The sequence below is a fragment of the Suricata suricatta genome, chromosome 13 (genome assembly GCF_006229205.1).
Source record: "Suricata suricatta isolate VVHF042 chromosome 13, meerkat_22Aug2017_6uvM2_HiC, whole genome shotgun sequence".
Taxonomy (NCBI): domain Eukaryota; kingdom Metazoa; phylum Chordata; class Mammalia; order Carnivora; family Herpestidae; genus Suricata; species Suricata suricatta.
Window position 1 is genome coordinate 33,989,094 of NC_043712.1, and position 18,443 is coordinate 34,007,536.

At 43.8% G+C, this 18,443-nt stretch overlaps 1 protein-coding gene across 2 annotated transcripts in view; it reads left to right on the top strand.

The window, feature by feature from the left end:
* The first annotated feature begins 6 nt into the window (after positions 1-6).
* FBXO10 (F-box protein 10) overlaps positions 7-18,443 on the top strand; it is a 50,797-nt gene continuing 32,360 nt past the window's right edge. The window contains exon 1 of one of the 2 annotated variants that reach the window (XM_029920852.1): positions 7-76. Coding sequence is in view for 1 of the 2 variants with exons in the window: in XM_029920850.1 (XP_029776710.1) it covers positions 17,528-17,581 (54 nt within the window). In the remaining variant the exon portion in view is untranslated. Of the gene's footprint in view, positions 77-17,499; positions 17,582-18,443 lie in introns of those variants that run through there. The other variant, XM_029920850.1, reaches the window with a different exon arrangement.

Sequence of the window (18,443 nt, forward strand, 5' to 3'; positions counted from 1 at the left end):
GGCTGCGGCTCGGCTCCGGCTCGGCCCCCGCGGCCCGGACTGCGGTGGGCGAGCGCTTCGGAGAGCTCCCGGCGAGGTAAGAGGAGGCCGGCTCGCGGAGGCTGAGGGCGAAGTTATTCCGCGCGCGTCCCCGGGATGCCCGGGGCCCGGAGCAGGGGGCGGCCCGGGCGCCTGGCGGCGCCTCTCGGTGCTGGCAGAGGCTGAGCACCTGGCCCTGGCGGGACCGGGAGAGGGTGCCCTCGGGCCGCGCGCGGCCCCGCGCTCCCTCACTCCGCTGGCACCTGGAGGCTGCAGCGCCGGGCTTCGTTTTCCCCCTGTAAACCGACCCGGCCGGGAAGGCGGATCTCCTCTTCAGGCTTGAGGTTTTCCAAGTGTTCAAGCGAAGTCCAAGAGGAAGAAGCGGACTCCTGGGATGGGAAGCGCCCTCTCCCAGGAACGCTGGGGCGTCTGGGCCGGGCACCCAGTCCCAGTGTCCTCTGTATTTTGTGCAAATCGCAAACCGCTCGGAGAGTCTATATAATCTTTCAAGTAAAGGTGGTCAACAGCTGCCCTGCCTCCCTCATAGGACTACGGCGGAGCACAGGTGGGAAAGCCATGTGAGGAGCCGAACTCTGGATCCAAAGTTAGACGTTGGGTCAAGTCCTCGTTCTGCTGGTTACCATCTGTTGACCTTGAGCCAGACAGAACCTTCATCTGTTAAAAGTAGATGATAATAGTACTTAGTTCAGGAAGTTGCTGTGAGATTCAGTGTAAAGGGCTTAGCACAGTGGCCGGCACAAAAGTGGTCAATAAATAGTGCTATTCATATAAATATTATTCAGTTAATTTAGTAAGCTAGAGAGGGCTTCACATGAGGGGTGTTTAGAATAATCGCACTTCAGTTTCTATATAGTTAGTCCTAAAAAGAGTGCTGCTTTGGTTTCCGAAGAAAGAGGGCAAGTGGGATCTTTTCCCGTTTTCTCTTTCTGGGCCCCCTTTGCCTTCTCATTCACAACTGGCATGTGAACCTGTTGTTCCTACCAAATGAGTCAGGCAGGATGGGAACATTAATGTACTGGAGCAGATGGGTATCAGATTCCCTCTGAGGGGAAAGAAAAGTGCCAGGCATGTGCTGCCACCAAAAAAAGCACAGTACGGTGATTGACTGTTGGAGTAGGACGATGCCTGGGAAACCATCTAACCCAGCTGTCTCCTCTTGCACATGGGGAAACTGGACCCAGCATGAGGACAGGACTTCAGGTCTCAGCACTCAACAGGTTGTTGGCCTGAGGTGGTAGAAAGAACACATACTGGTAACCAGACACTGCGATTTCCCTTGATCCTAACCTGATTCTTCATGTGTTCAGCAAGTATTTATGGGGCCACCTACTGTGTGCTTGTGCACCTACTAGGAGCTAGAGATGAAATATATTTATCTCCCACTGCTGGTTCTCGATACATTTTATGATAACAAGTTCTGTCTCCCCTCGAGCTTTCGCCTTAGTAGCTGGCCCCAAGGGACAGAAGCACAGAGAGAGGTCTGAATATTGTTTCATGATCTGTCAAGGCGTCCCTGAGCCTTTCTTGAAGCCTCTGGAAACTGGAGAAAATGCTGCTTTGTCAGGGCTTTTAGGAAAGGATTTCCTTCTGGCCTGGAGCACTTGGATTTCTTGGTCTTTCTGGTTTCAGGCCTTTTATTGTGTATTATTTCTGAAAAGAGCCACCCTCGCCACAGTGCCTTCATTTTGGTTTCCATGGTTATCAGAATTGTTTTTGTGATAGCACAAGAAGTAGCTGTTAAGTAAAACGTGGTCAAGCAGTCCCCAGTTCACTGTGGGTGTCTGTTCTCTGGTGGTGGCCCTCAATTTTTTTTTCAGTTGCAGTGTGTTCATACAATCCCTCCTCCTTTATTCTTTCCTTTAACAAATATGTGTTGGTGCCAGGCCCAAGAAGAATGGGAATAAGCAGAAACAGAAATAAAAACAAAGATAGACCCCAGTTTAGGAAACTCGGAATCTTTGGGAAGATAGTCTGAGGGCATTCCCACATGCAAGGGGCAGGGAGGTCTGTGGGGCTCTGATAAAAGTGTAGATTAGGAGCCAGTGAGAGAGCTCTCAGGTGGGAGGGAGTGTCCTGGCAACCAAGAAGACATCATATAGTAAGATGTTCTTCAAGGAAGATGTTAAAGAAACCAGGTCCTTTTGTGTGCCTCAGCCACACTGTAATAGTACAGGGTACAAGAAGCCCTTGTTCTTTCCATTGGTCTTTATGAATGAACCCTCTCTTAAGTCACCTGTCATGGGCTTTGTGTGAAATGCCTGCTCATTTCTCTCATTTCCCTCTTTCTGTTAGCTCAGCGAGTGATATATTAGTTTCCTGCTTATACACATGGTATTGCATGTATAAAGGTAGATAATAGAGACATTTAATTAAGAATTTGTTTCAGTGTTTAGTCTCTGCGTCTTGTTTCACCTGTTGGGTTCTAATACACAAAAGTTTATTTTTCCAAGTCATCTCCCGAGTCCTTTCATGCCCTCATTAGTGAGAATTCCAAATTCTCCTACTTTCAAGCTCCCTGGGGGCTTAGACAATCCAAAGAAGTCAGTCTTCCGCTCCCCAGAGGAGAGAGAACTGCAGAGTCTGAGCAGTCCACCCACATTGTTATTTCTGACACAGCTATTTGGTATCACTATTGAAGAGCTGTCCTGCACAGTCCAAGGATGTGTGGTCACTGCTGCTCAACGCCCTTAATGGACCAGGTTCCCGCCAGCTTGATCCCATGCTTGGATTCCAAGGTTAGAGCTTTTTTTAGTTTGTGCTCACATGCTTAGCTATTCTCCTAAAGCACCTCACTCTGGGCAGTGTGTTGAGCATGTCACCAGACTGGGTCCCCCAGTCCTCTCGTGAGTTTCCTTTGGGGGCATATGGGACCCTTTTGTGCTAGCTGCCTTGGTCACAGTCATCCCAGACCACCTAAGAGATTTTCCTGTTTTTCAAACCTTTTGTCGAGGTTTGGAGATCCAGTCCCTTCCTTACACTAACCCAGGGCTTTTTGGCAAATTGATTCTATATCCTCTCCAGGATTCTGCCTACCAAGGAGTCTCAGGAATGGCAGGTGGCTACCCCAGAACTTTGTGTGCCTCAACTTTTCATACGTAAGACGGGTCCTCTGGTAACTCTGGGCAAAGCATGGTCTGTTTCCCAGGAGACTGTTTCTCCACCTGTAGTGGAGAAAAGTAGGCATTATTGCAAATTTTAAGTGGCATGTACCCTGTTAGGGATTTGGGGGCAAGGTTTTAATTTAAAAATGAAGTTCCCTCAACTTTACTAAGAATCAAACAATAATTGGAATGTTTATTTCATCGTCTTTATTTTAAACTTTAAAAGTATGAGATATAACAAGAATGTATGCAAGGAAACCCCTCAAATGTGTATAAGGGAAGTCAATAGGGAACCACCGCCCGTGTCAAGAAGTGGAACGTGGCCAATACTGAGTGGCCCACCTTCCAAATCATAACCTCCTTCCCAGAAGAAACCACTATCTTGACTTACGTGATAATCATCTCCTTGTTTTTCTTTGTAGTTTTGTCACCTATATCTGAACAGTATAGTTCAATTTTACTAGTTTTTAAATTTCATACAGAGAATCCTACTGCAGTGTGCGTTTTGTTTGCTTCTTTTGCCTTGTTTGTGTGTTACATCCATGAGGTTGCCAGCAGTGTGTTTCATGATCTGTGTCACAGTGTATGTATGTGTCATGTAGTTTGCCAATACTTGTGCTGCGTATAGCTTCTGGATGCTAAGAACGGTGCCACCAAGCACATGCTTAGACATTTGCAGTTGTGTTTGTGAAGCTCCGTTAGGTTGTATATGTCAAAGTGAAATTGCTTCCCTAGATAATGCCAGTTTCCTAAGTGATAGTAGCAATTTACTCTCCTACCCACAGCATGTCAGAGTTCCAGTTACTTTACATCCTTGCAGATATTCAGTATTGTTTGTTTAAAAACTTTAAACTAATCTCATGGGTCTAGAGTGATATCCTGTGCGGTTTTATTTTCATTTCCTTGGTTACAACTAACGTTGAGCACTTTTTTATTGATTAATTGGGTAGCCGCTTTTGTGAACAGCCTAATTCAAGCTTTTTGTCTACTTTTCAGTTTATCTTATTAATTTTTGAGTTCTTTTTATACTTTGGTTAGTGGTCCCTGGTCAGTTTTGTGGGGTTTTTTTTAAAAGCTTTTTTTTTTCCAAAAAATGTTAATGTTTATTTATTTTGAAAGAGTGAGCTTGCCAGCAGGGGAGGGGCAGAGAGAGGGAGATGGAGAATCCCAAGCAGGCTCTGGCACTGTCAGCATTAAGCCCTACAGGCCAGAACCCACGAATCACGGAAGCTCATAACCTGAGCCAAAATCAGGCGCTCAACCAACTGAGACACACAGGTGCCCTTGTATTTTTTCTTTTAAATGTTTGTTTATATTTGATAGAGGGAAAGACATAGCATGAGCAGGGAAGGGGCAGATAGAGAGAGACACAGAATCTGAAGCAGGCTCCAGGCTCAAATCTGTCAGCATAGAGCTTTACACAGGGCTCAAACTCAAGAACCGCAAGATCGTAACCTGAGCCAAAGTCTGAAGCTTAACCGACTGAACCACCTAAGAGCCCCCAGATTCAATGTTTTTAATGATTCTAACATAATTTAAAATTTTTCTTCTTTAGTTTTATGAAGTGATATTTTTCCAGGAATTGGTTCCTATTACAGTTTCAAATTTATTTATATAAATTGTTAATATTAACTTGTTATTTGGGGGTGCCTGGGTAGTTTAGTCAGTTAAGCAACTGACTTTGGCTCAGGCCATGATCTCGCGGTCCGTGGGTTTGAGCCCTGTGTCGGGCTCTGTGCTGACAGCTCGGACCTGGGGCCTGCTTCAGATTCTCTGTCTCTCTCTCTCTCTGTGCCCCTCCTCCACCCACACTCTGTCTCTCAAAAATGAATAAATATTAAAAAAAATTTAATAAAAATATATTTCCACATTATTTTAATGTCTTCAGTGTCGGTAGAGATGTACCCCTTGTTATTTCAGTTTCATTTTTACATTTTCTCCCTTTAATTCTTCCTTAGTTTCAAAGTTCCTTTCAAAGAACCAATTTTGTCTTCACTGATATTCTCCATAGTAAGTTGGTTTTCTCTTTCATTAAGTTTTGCGATTTTATTTTTTCATTCTACTTCCTTTGGAATTATTCTTTTTTCCTCCAAACTTCTTGAAAAGTTCATTCATTTTTTTCTCCTTTTTATTCTTTCCATTTAAGACTGCACATTTTCCTCCAAATAGTACTTAGTAGGTGCTTAGAAGTTTTGATATTGTGGTATTTTAGTCATTTATTTCCAAATATTTTCTAATTTCTGTTGTGATTTCCCCTTTGACTCATAGGTGTTTTAGAAATGTGTTTCTTGGGGCGCCTGGGTGGCTCAGTCGATTAAGCCCCCGACTTCGGCTCAGGTCAGATCTCACGTTCATGGGTTCGAGCCCTGCATCAGGCTCTGTGCTGACAGCTAGCTCAGAGCCTGGAGCCTGCTTCCAGTTCTGTGTCTCCTTCTCTCTCGTCCCTCCCCCTCTCATGCTCTGTCTCTTTCTCTCTATCAAAAAAAAAAAAAAAAAGAAATGTGTTTCTTAATTTTCAAACATATGAGAATTTTCTAGTTATCTTTTTTAATTGATAATGGTCAGTGAGCTTGTTCTGTATAATTTTAATCCTTTGAAATTTTTGTTAGGGCTCTGTTTATGGTCTGTTTTTACAAATGTCACATGTGTGCCTGAAGGTAATATGACTTCTGCGGTTACTGGATTCAGTGTTGTGTATTCCACTAGGTCAGATTTATTCACTATATTCCAATCTTTATCCTTACTGGTTTATTTTTGCCTAACAGAAATGTGTTAAAATATCCAACTATAATTATGAATTTATGAATTTGTCTATTTCACCTTTTAATTTTTTGCTTTTTATCTTTGAACTCTATTATCAAGTGTACACAAACATGAAGTTATATCTTCCTGGTGAATTAACCTTTTATCATTATGAGGTTGCCCCCATTTTTTTTTAATGTTTGTTTATTTTTGAGAGAGAGAGACACACACACACACACAGCATGAGCAGGGGAGGCACAGAGAGAGGGAGACACAGAATCTGAAGCAGGCTCCAGGCTCTGAGCTGTCAGCACAGAGCCCGATTTAGGGCTCAGACCCACAGACCACGAGATCATGACCTGAGCCAAAGTCAGACGGTTAACTGAGCATATGAGCCACCCAGGCACCACATGATGTTGTCGTTTTTATCTCTAGTAAAAGAATGGTGGGGTTTTGTTTGTTTGGAGGAAGGGAGGCCTTAAACTATTTTATCTGATACCAGTGTAGCTACACCATCTGTTTTTAGTTAGTCTACGCAAGGTGTATCTTTTTCTACCCCTTTGTTTCATACTTTCTATTCTGTGTGTTTTAGATGTGTCTTTAATAAGCAGCATGTGGGTTTTGTTTTTTTATTACCTGTTTTTGTCTCTTTGGAAAATTTAGTCTATATTTGTTTAATGTAACCACTGATGTATTTAGGTTTAAGTGTGTCTTCATATTTTATGCTTTTAATGTATTTGTCCTGCAAGTACTCCATTTTGTTTTAGCTCTTTCTTCCCTCCTTTGGGATATTTTTAGTCACTTGCTCTTTTTCTTTCTTGTTTGGATAGGATACACTTGCTCTTCTTGAATGGTTACCCTTGAAACTTTAATTTAACCAGAGTTGATAAATTATGGAGGTGATAAATATCCCTACACTTCTTTTGGATGGCATGGGGACCTTAGACCACTTGATCTCTTGTTTATCCCCATCCTGCTTAGTGGTAGACTAGTCATAACACAGCGTGTCAGCTTTAATTAGAGTCATATAAGGACTCCCAGATGGAACAAATGTATTGAGGGAGGAAAAAGGTGAGATAGCAAAGAATTTACTTGAGAAAACAATACGATTTTGTCAGGACTCTAAACTCCCTAAACTCTAAAAAGAAAATCTGTTTGCTTATAAAACTACATAGCTGGAACCAGGAGTTCAAAAAAATCTTTTTAGGACTATCTCCATTCCATCTCTCTCAGTCAGCCTTGCTTGTCTTAATTCAGCTTCATTCCTCAGATGAACTCTTCTGAGTTGTCCCCAACCCTGGCAGGAGGGATGGGATCTTCTGATTCTACTTTGGGTCAAGTATGAGGTGGAGGGGTGGAGGTACTATGAATGAGAGCCCCACCTCTTCCTGGACTAAATGGAGGGGGAAGGTGTGGAGTTCCTCTGAGGAAACAGAAGAGGGAAGGTGCGCTGGGCAGACAAAAGTTACAGCCACCACAGTCCACTGTGCCAAGTAGTGGCTTGGAAGAGTGACATGCAGAAAGGAGAGGATGTGATTGGAATTAGCTCAGTTGTACAAGGAAAAGGGGGAGTCCATCTCCTCCTCATGAGCCCACTGACAGGGAAGGAGGAGTCTGGTCAGACCATTTCTTTACCCACCAACTAGTGCCAGTGGGTGCTTCAGCATTGTTGGCTGAGCAGCAGCAGAGATGAGGGAGACCTAGTGTGAGCCCGTCTAATACGTGGAGATGTAATTAGCAGGTCAGCTGTGGCTTTTGCTATTCCATGGCCCTTTCTAGGAGAAACTTCTACATCCACAACTTCTGTTCACATCAGCCCCACATAACCATGTTTTCTACCTTAAAATCTTGCTCTATCCCTACTCTCTAGACAGAACTTACCAGGCCAGAGCTGGATGTCAGACCTAAAAGCAGCCAATTCTTAGGCTCACCAAGGACCTGTGCAATGACATGACCTAGTGGAAAAAGAGAGGCATGTTCTTAGAAATTTGAACCGGGGATTATAGAAGAGCACTTAGCTACAGAAATGGCAGCTGAAATGGTATGTATGTAGAGAGAAGCCATGAGGTGGAGTCAGGCCTTTGCGGAGTCCTGGATGTTAGGTGGTGCTAGGAGGAAGCAGAAGCACAGAGGTGGAGAGGTATGTGGAGACTTCAGGTGGAAGGAGAATGGAGCCAGCCATCGGGGAGTGGCTGAGCCAAGTGATGAGCGAAGACCTGCAGGCTAGCTGCTGATCCAGACCCTTCATTCCAGATTCGGGGAGACCCAGCCCTACTGTGGTCCTCTTCTATAAGACCCCTTATCCTTAATAGTCCACAGAGTCTTTATGATACTCCCCCTCCACCCCACCACCTTGTTTGCACTTGCTGCAATCAGAAGACGCACTAGAACAGATATTCAGAACTTGGGAGCAGTACCCACATGGGTGAATTTCTGTTGCTGCCAATGACTGTTCTGAAAAGAAAACTCACTCTCTTTGTCATTGGACTGTCAGCAGCTACAAAACTTGTTGGCTCCGTTACAATAAAGAACACACCCACTGTTTGGCCTGGTGTCAGTGTCTGCATTGTTGGCCAGGGAGCTCCCCTCCCTCTATGGTCTTTTTGTTCACGACCTCACTAGAGAAAACCCTAACTTATTGCCTATAATAAATTTTTGTTTCTAAGATGTTGGAGGGTTTGTTCAAATGCATTACAATGAAAGAAAGGCATTTAGGGGGAAAAAAAGGGTCCTAGGAGAGAAGGAATTCATCACCATTTGTTGTGTGTCTGCTATGGGTCTGGCACGATGTTAAGTGATTTCCATCCATTCTCTCATTTCATCCTCACAACAACTCCCGAGAGTAGTATTATCCCCATTTTTATAGATAAGGAAGCTGAGACACAGGATGGTCTGACTCCATTGAATGTGTAGTTTCTGGGGTAAAGTAACAATCACTTGGTGTGGAATTGCCTTAAGCTGAGATTGATTAAGGGGACATGGCTGGGAGCGAGCGTGTGGTTGAGTGGGAGGCAGGAGGTGGTGAGAAAGGAGCTGGTCAGGTGTTCCCTCTGCACACCATGCCTGCCGGAGGCCCGGCGCTCTAACACTGCCTAATAATTGTAGTATTTAATTAATTCCTATTTCATGATCTGTGAGTTTATGTGTCTGCAAAGTGAGGTTAGAAGGTCCTCTGCCATGATTTCACAAGTTAGGAACCCCTGAACCTCAGGAAGGGAACAGGAAGCAGGCTGTTGTAGTGGAAAGAGCAGAGGCTTTGGACTCAGTCCAGGTTAGGAACCACAGCTGTCCTGCTTACTAACTAAATAAGGAGCAGAAGCACTTTATTCCTGGAATTGGGGATACAAAGGCCACTGCCTCTTAAGTTGTGTTAATTGCTCCTTGAGATGACATATAAAAAGCACCTGGTATTTAGTAAATCCTCAACACACCTTTCCCTGCCCCCTCAAGGTCACTCAGTGGATTAGAATCAGGACTAAAGCCTGGGTTTTGGGATTCCCAACCCCGTGCACCCTGTAGGTGAACCCCCTTGACTGGGCAGCGCGTTGAAGGAGGGAGAGGGGGCCCTCAGGGCTCCCAGCCACGCTGAGCACCAAAGGTGCATCAGAACACAGCGTTCTGGTCTGTGCCATCAAATTTCAAAGCTGAAATAAGAAACAGCTGGTTATTTTTCAGGCTGCTGAAGAGAGCTGAGGTTTGAAGAAATGATGAAAAGCCCAGCTGAGATATTTGTCATCTTCAAAGTTTTAAGTTTTGTCTCATTTCCAATAGTATGTGTGTAGGTATATACGTAGGGCTCTTTCTTGGTGTACAGTATTTTATTCTGTGTACTTTCCAACTAAAATCTACAAAACTCTAGAAAAATTTACTTTGATTTGAAGAAAGACCTAAAATCATTAATCTGTTACAACTGCTTAATACAGTTTGTAGTTTCACGGGTATGCGAAGTAATGTGGGAGGATACATCTTTTTTCCACCTTTGTTGATCCTAAATAGAGTTCTGAGCTATTCTAGATCCTCCCCCCACCCCATTTTTTAAATTAAAACCAAAATTCTTGCCACTTTGATACTGATACGACCTCTGCTAGGTAGGAAGTAAGTGCATTTTCTTCAGTAACCAATGAAGAACGTGAGAGCTGTTTGCCTAATATACGAAGCTGAGTTGTGAAGCCCCCTGCCCTCAAGATTACCTGGTGAGGGAGCCGCAGAACCCAAACTAGAAGCTTTTTGAGTTCCTTTTGTTTGAGACCTCTCATTATGGGGTTGGTCCTTTAGTGCTGGAACTCAGTGCAGTTCCTCCACTGCTTCCCAAGTTAATGGAAGCTCTGGGAACCGATCTGTTGGCCTTTCTTCCTCTCAGGCTCCTGGAGCTGTAGCCAAACTGAGCTGCTTCCTGTGTCCTCAGCCTGCCTAGAAGTTTCTTACCCTGCATCTTGGCTGACTGACTCCTCCGCCTGCAATCCCCTTTTCTGCATTCTCTGGGTGCCCCACCCTACCCGTATCTTAGAGTGCAGCTCAGTGCCCTCTCTTCCATGGAGCTGGGCTTAGTGGTGGTTAAAAACCTAGTCTTGGGGCGCCTGGGTGGCTCAGTCGGTAAAGCATTTGACTTCGGCTCAGGTTGTGATCTCAGTCCCACGTCGGGCTCTGTGCTGACAGCTAGCTTAGAGCCTGGAGCCTGCTTCAGATTCTGTGTCTCCCTCTCTCTCTGACCCTCCCCTGCTCACGCTGTCTCTCTCTGTCTCTCAAAATAAATAAAACATAAAAAATTAAAAAAAAAACAACCTAGTGTTTGGGGTCAGACCTAGTTCACCAGGAGATTCTGCTGTGCTCTAGCAAAGTGACTTGGGGTAAGTCATTTGTCACACTAGTTTCTCCCAGACTTAGTTCTTCATTTGTAAAATGAAGACAGTAATACTTTATTTAGGTCAGTGCTTCTCAAACATAAATGCACATGAGTGCCCTGGTGATCTTGTTAAAATGCCAATTCTGATCCAGTGGGTATGGGACAGAACCCAGGATTTGGCATTTTTTAAATTATTCTTTTTTAAAGTCTTTTTTAACTTATTTTGAGAGAGATGGAAACAGCTCAAGTGGGGGAGGGGAAGAGAGAAAGGAAGACAGAGAATTCCTGCACACAGCCTGATATAGGACTCGAACTCCTGAAACTGCGAGACCATGACCTGAACCAAAACCAAGACTCAGATGCTCAGCTGACTAAGCCACCCAAGGGTTGGCATTTCTAACGGGCTCCCAGGTCCCAGGAACAGCGTTCTGAGTTGTGGAGCTTGGAAGGGATATTGAGGGAATAAAATGAAATAATGCATGAAAAATGCTTAATGTGGTATCCTTCAGATATTTGTGCTTAATAAATGGTAGCTGTTGCTGTTTTTGTAACCTTCTATTATTGGCTGATTTCCCTAGCTGGAAGTCACATGTATAGTCTTTAAACAAAGGCTTTCCCTCTTATGGCAGCTGAGTACTTTTTCACATATACTGTGGTTTTCTGTTTTTTGGGGCGTGTTTTTTTGGGTAGAGATATCTTTGTCTCCTCCCAGACTTGAGGATAGGAGCTTTATCTTATTCCTGATTTGCTCACAGTGCTCACCACACAGTCTTATACATGGTAAGTGTGGACTACATACTTGGGTTTTATTTACTTAGTTTTTTATTCCACAGGGATCTATGCGACAGAAGAACTCTGTGGCTAATCGTCTCAGCTATTCTAATACACCAGATACTGATGATGGTGAATATTCATTTATTTGGCAATGTTTATTGAGCACCTATGACTGGTGAGGCAGAGTTCCAGGCATAATACAAAGCAATGATACAAAGTTTCTGCCCTTATGGGTCTTTCTCAGGAGAGGTACACAATAAAGAAAAGCCTATTATTTAGAAAAAGAGAAGCCCCTCAAGGGCCGAGAATGTGTCTAATTCATCACAGTGACTTTCCTCATGGTAGGTAATCGGGCACTGTGTCGCTTGGCCACTCTACATCTGTGCACATCGTCTGACTTTTCACACGGGCAGTCATTGGGCTGGGACTCGGCACTGCCTTGTGTCCCTCCCACCCACCCCACAAATCCTCTCAGGGCGCCTGAGTGAAATATATAGATGTCACTAGAGGTTTCAGTCCTGACCCCACATTGCCTGCCCATCATGACGCATAGGACACTGGCCAGTATTCACCCCCGATTTCTCCTTTGCTGAGTCGTATTCCATTTCATGCCCTTTAGATGTTAGGCTGACGAGGACTTGGTCATCAGACTTCTCTCTCTCTTTCTCTAGTGATCTCACTAGAGATCTTTAAATGTCTTCTTTAAATGTCATTCTGGTTTCTGTTCAAATGTCACCTCCTCAGAGACCTTCCTTGACAATGCTAGCTAAAATGGCACACGTCCACCCCTGAGCCTGCCTTATTTCTGCTCGTAGCATTTATGTTATTGTTATTTTTAAAGTTTGTTTATTTATTTTGAGAGGGACAGAGAGCGCAAGCCAGGGAAGGGCAGAGGGGGTGGGGGACACAGAGGATCCAAGGCAGGCTCTGAGCTGAGAGCAGAGCCACCCAGCCTCCCCAGGGTTGTTATTTTTTTAAAATGTATTGACTGTCTCTAAAGGTAGGGACTCTGTCTTGTTTACTGCTTGTTAGTACTTAGAGCAGTGTCTAGCACAATAGTAAACAGTTTGAATATTTGTTGAATAAATGATTATTTGTCTTTGGAAATTCTCAAAATCCTCATTAGGTATAGCAGGCCGGCCATCATTAGCCTGTGTACAGATGACGAACTAGGCTCAGAGAGGTTAAAGTATTTGCTCAAGTCATAGGGCTGGGAAGCAGTAGAGCTTGCTTGTTGAGAACCAAGGGACTCACCTCCCAAGAGGTTGGCGTCTGCCCCACCCACTGAGGCAGGGGACACCAGGTGGCCTGGAGGGTTAGGAGGCTGCCACACAGAAGCCCTAAGTTCTCACCCTCTTGGGAACACACACACAAAGGGAAACAGCTTGAGGACCTGCTCCCTCCTATCCCAAACAAGTGCCCGCTGTTGTTTCCCCAGCTCCTCCCAGGCTCACACTCCAGGTGCACGAGCCCTGGGGGACACCTGTTACTTTTAATTTTGTAGCTCAGAGACCCCAGTGGCAAAAAGGAAGGGCAAAACTTGAATACTTTTTTTTTAAGTGTTACCTGGTTATAGAAATCCCTATTGCTGCAAGGATCCCTGTTTACCTGGTTATAGAAATCCCTATTGCTGCAAGGATCCCTGTGGATTAGTGTAAAGATACAGTAAATAAAGCCAAATGGAACAACAGGGAATGTGACAGTTGAATAAAAGGAAATCCTCTTTGAGTTCAAAGGGGTTCTGAGGGTAGAATTGTCAGCCTTGTTTTAGGTTCAGCCCGTGGAGTATTTCTAGCATTGAGGACATGGCCAGGTGTGAAGGAAGGCAAGTGCTAGCAGGTAGAAAATCGCCTGCTGGCTTATCTTCCTTCCCTTGACAGCCTGCTACAAGACCCTTAGCTTTCCACTGTTGGGTGGGCTTCTCGGAATCCTAAGCAAACTGAAGTTCCAGTAGTTTCTATGCCTGGCACCTTTGCCCCAAATCCCCTGGAGACCCTCACATCATCCTGAGGGGAAGAAACTGTCATTTTATATTTGCAAAGCTGTGAGTTTCTGCCCTCACCGTTCTACCTGACATACCTCTCCTGGATGTATCTCCTTGAAATTCAGCCCTGATCAGGCCACTCCCCTCCTGAGGAACCTGCACTACACAGAGTACAAGCTTCCACGTTTGGCATCCAAGGCCTGTACCAAACATGCAACAGGTATGAGACCAGAACTCCAGTAGCCCTAGGGGAGCAGAACTGAGACAACCGAAGAAGTAACTAAGAACTAGATTTTGGCTCAGTTTGGGGACGTACACTAAAGTCGCTGCAGACAAACCATGGAATGGTCAATCTCACGGTGTCCCGGGGCTTCATACTAGTGTCCTTTAGAGTTTCACATGCTCTATCAGTCAGAAAGGGCTAGGCTATACTGTAGTAACAGTCCCCAAATTCTTAGTGCCTTAACCCAAAACAAAGGATTATGTTTAAAAATGATGCGAGTCTATTTTGGGTTAGCACAGGGACTCTGCTTCTCCTACCAGAATAGCCATCATCGCAAATGTTGCCAGTTGCTATGCCAGAAAAAAACAGAGCTCTCGTTGATCTTGCATAGTCGAGAAGTAGCACACACTTCTTCTACTCAAAACTCATTGATTGGGGCATATGGGTGGCTCAGTCAGTTGAACATCCAACTCTTGATATCAGCTCAGCTCATGATCCCAGGGTTCTGGGATCAAGCCCCATTTCAGGCTCTGTGCTGAGGTGGATCCTGTTTGGGATTCTCTCTCCTCTCTCTGCCCCACTCCCCCACTGATATTCATTCTCTCTCTCTCTCTCCCTCTCTCTCTCAAAAACAAAACAAAAAAAAAACTCCTTGATTTTTTTTCCATAGGGAGAACCAGTGCAATCCTATTGAGTGCCCAGGAGGGGAAACTGGGAATAGTTGGTGAAAAGCACTGATTACTAACACAAGGTGCATTGAATCTTATTCATTGTTACAGCAGTCCTTTGGGGTAGTATCGAGGTCTCCAATTTATATATGAGGAAACTGAAGCCCGGGGTATTAAGTGACTTGCTTAAGATTTCATACAACCTGGTCCAGGTCTTCTGACTTCAAGATGATACAGGTAGAGCCGTATCACCCAGAGGGTTGAAAGTTGAAGAGAGCCATTCATTGAGGATGCTGCACCAAAGTGTGGAATGCGGGCCTTTTTCATGCAGTCACCAGGAAGCCTGGTAAGCATGCAGATAAGTGGTTCCACTCCAGAGATTATCATTCTAGAGATGCAAGGGAAGGTAGGAACAGGCCCCGGGTGATTCTGAGGTAGATGGTCAAGAGCAGCATTTTAAGAACCACTGTTATAGGAAGTCTTACCAAGTCTGGCTTAAAAATGTTCTTTCTTCATGTTTCATAATGTTCTGCTTAAGATTTCTCTCTCTCCCTCTGCCCCTCTCCTCAGCTCGTGCTCTCTCTCTCTCTCTCTCTCTCTCTCTCTCTCTGCCTTTCTCAAAAAAATAAAAGATGTCCTTTCCTCTTGAGCTCTGTAAGCTGCAGTATTGCTCAATTCTTTCTATCCCAGGTTGTCCATTTTCTATCATTTTTTTTCTCATCCCAGTATCCCCCATACTCCATAAGGGCTATATTGGCAAAACAAATGAACTGAGGAATAAAAGAGATTTTTATTATTTAATATTTTAATTCACAGTGGAACTTTAAGAATTTCTACATGGGAATTTCTATATGGGATACAGGAAACTTGATTGGAGAAGGAAGGTCCTTGAAACTGGGCTTATATAGTAAATTTACATAAGTTGACAAAAATAAAAATTGGGGTGGGAGCATGATAGAAACTTACCTCTGCTTACTCTGCCCCTCCTCTCTCTCTGTCTATCTCTCACTCTCTCAAAAATAAATAAACATTAAAAAAAAAAATAGGGACCCCTGGGTGGCTCGTCGACTAAGCCTCCGACTTCGGCTCAGGTCAGATCTCACGTTCGTGGGTTCGAGCCCCGCGTCGGGCTCTGTACTGACAGCCAGCTCAGAGCCTGGAGCCTGCTTCCGGTTCTGTGTCTCCTTCTCTCTCTGCCCCTCCCCCTCTCATGCTTTGTCTCTCTCTGTATCAAAAATAAATAAAAACATTAAGAAAAAAAAGAATTCATTTAAAAAATATATATATATACACACACACACCAGGACAAAAATAAGCCCAACTGATTTTTGTCAAAAGTGCAAAAGCAATTCAATGGAGAAAGGACAGTTTTTACCACAGACGGTGCTAGAACAATTGGACAACCAAAGGCAAAACAAAACAAAACCAAAAAAAACCCCTCAAACTAAGCCTTACTCTTTAATCAAAAATGAAATCAAAATGGATCACAGACCTAAGTGTAAAAAGTAAAATTATAGAACTTTTAGAAAAAACACAGGAGAAAGTCTTCAGGATCCAGAGTGAGGTGAAGAGTTCTCAGACTTAACACCAGAAGCACATTTCATGAAAGGAAAAGTGTCAGAAGCATAGCTCTAGTGTGTTGCTCTCATAAGGATTAACAGATCGATCCATGAAACAGAATAAATCACCCAGAAACAGACCCACACTGTTGTCATTTGGTTTTTGAGAAAGGCACCAAAACAAACCCAACTGGGGAGAGGAGGTTCTTTTCAACAAATGGTGTTGGAATAACTGAATATTCACATAAAAAATTAATTTCAACCTTTACCTCTTACTGTAGCAAAAATTAATTCATGATGGATCATAGATCAAAATGTAAAAGTTAAAACCACAAAGATTTTAGAATATAGAGGACTATCTTCATGACATGAGAATTACCAAAGGCTTCTCAGTTGAAAGGAATCAATCATTTAAAAAAGGTGAGGGGTGGCTCAGTTGTTTGAGCATCTGATTCTTGGTTTTGGCTCAGGTCATGATCCCAGAGTCGTGGGATTGAGTCCATATTTGGCTCTGCACTGGGAGTGGAGCCTGCAGGATTCTCTCTCCCCTTCTGCCCCCTCCCCCAACTCATGCTCACATTGCTCACATATTCTCTCTCTCTCTCTCTCTCTCTCTCTCTCTCTCAAATAATTAAAAAATAAGTTGAGTTAGACTTTATCAAAATTTAAAATTTCTCATCAAATGATACCATTAAAAAATGGAAAGATAAGCTACAGACTGGGAGAAAAGACAGAACGTATGTCTGGCAAAGGTTATATTAAAAAGTCCTATAATTGAATAATAAAAAGACAACCCAATTTAAAAAATAGATGTTAACACACTCCTAAAACATTTATGAATGGCATATGTACATAAAAAGTGCTCAACATCATTAGTCACGAGGGAAGTGAAAATTAAAACCAAAATGAGATGCCATTACATTCCCCCCCAGAATGGGAGAATTAGACCAACAACAATAAATGGTAGTGAAGTTGTAGAGAAACAGTATTTCTTGTACATTCTCGGTGAGAGGGTAAAATGGTGCAACTTCTTTGGAAAAAAAGACCCAACAAATCCATTTGCAGGTATTTACTCAAGAGAAATTAAAACATATGTCCACAAAGCACTTGCATACAACTACTAACAGCAGCATTACTCATAATCGCCCCAAATTGGAAACAGTTCAGTTTCCATCTATAAAAGAATTGATTTTTTAAAACTGTGATATATTATATACAATGAAATAACTAGTCAGCAATAAAAAGGGACAAGCTACCGATACATGCAACAAAATGAATGAATCTTAAAAATGTTCTACTCAGTGAAAAAAGCCTTTACACAAAAGAATACATACAGTGTGTCCCCATTTATATGAAATTCTAGAACAGACAAAACTCATCTATGGTAGAAAAGTCGCAGCAGTGGTTGCCTCTTGGGATTTGGGGTAGAAATTGACAGAAACGTCGTGAGGGAATATTCTGTTTTTGATTCGGTTTGAGATTATATGCGTGAATGCATTTGTCAGGATTCTGCAGCCATACGCAGTGGCACAGCCACACCGTGAAATGCTTCTCAGCTTTGCAGAGGAACCAAGTACTGATGCACACAACTTGAATGAATCTCCAGGGAATTATGTGGAGTGGAAAAAAGCCAATCCCAAGAGATGAGGTATTGTATAATTCCATTTATATGACATCTTTGAAGTGACACAGTTTTAGAAATGGAAGACAGATGAATGGTTGTCAGAGGTTAAGGACAGGGAAGAGGAGTCAGGAGGGTGGTAGGTGTGATCATAAAAGAGTAACATGAAGATCTTGTGTCAGAACTTCGCGGTGCCGTGACTGTGGGAGTGGATACACGAACCTACACAGCTGACAAAATCGTATAGAATGTCATACAGACACACAAAAATGAGTACAAGTGAAACAGGAGATCTGAATAAGGTGGTAGATTTTACCAGTGTACTGTGCTGGCTGTGAGTATAGACTTGCACGGTGTTAACCACGGAGGGAAAGTAGGAATGTATGCAAGAGATTTCTATTATTTCTTCTTTTTTTTAATTTTTAAGTTTTTATTATTTTTTTTAAATAAACTCAGTGTTCACATTTCTATAAAGAATTAACCCAGTTTTGGGAACCCCTGCCCCGGCAGGGCTGGGCGAGCAATGCCTCTCCCTGCCCACAGCGACTCTACCTGCCCTGACGCGTGGAGCCGCCCAGAGGAGCGGCGGCCTGTGGAAGAGGGAGCCGCGCTCACGGGCCACCGGGTCAGTAAGCTTTCGAGAAAGCAGAGGGGAAGACTAGCTTAATGCGAAACCTTTGTTAAAAAATCTTCATACACTTCCTTGTGCGCCTGCCCAGACGGCAGGAAAACAAGAGCTTGGGCGCACCCGGCCCGGGCTGTGGGGTGCGTGGGGGTAAGAGAGTCCTAGAGCTAGGCTGGAGGCAGGAGAGTCGCCCGGCCTCCTAGTTCATGTTCACTCTTTCCAAAGCCTGTGCTGCATCTTTGACTGCATGCACGGGAAGCACAA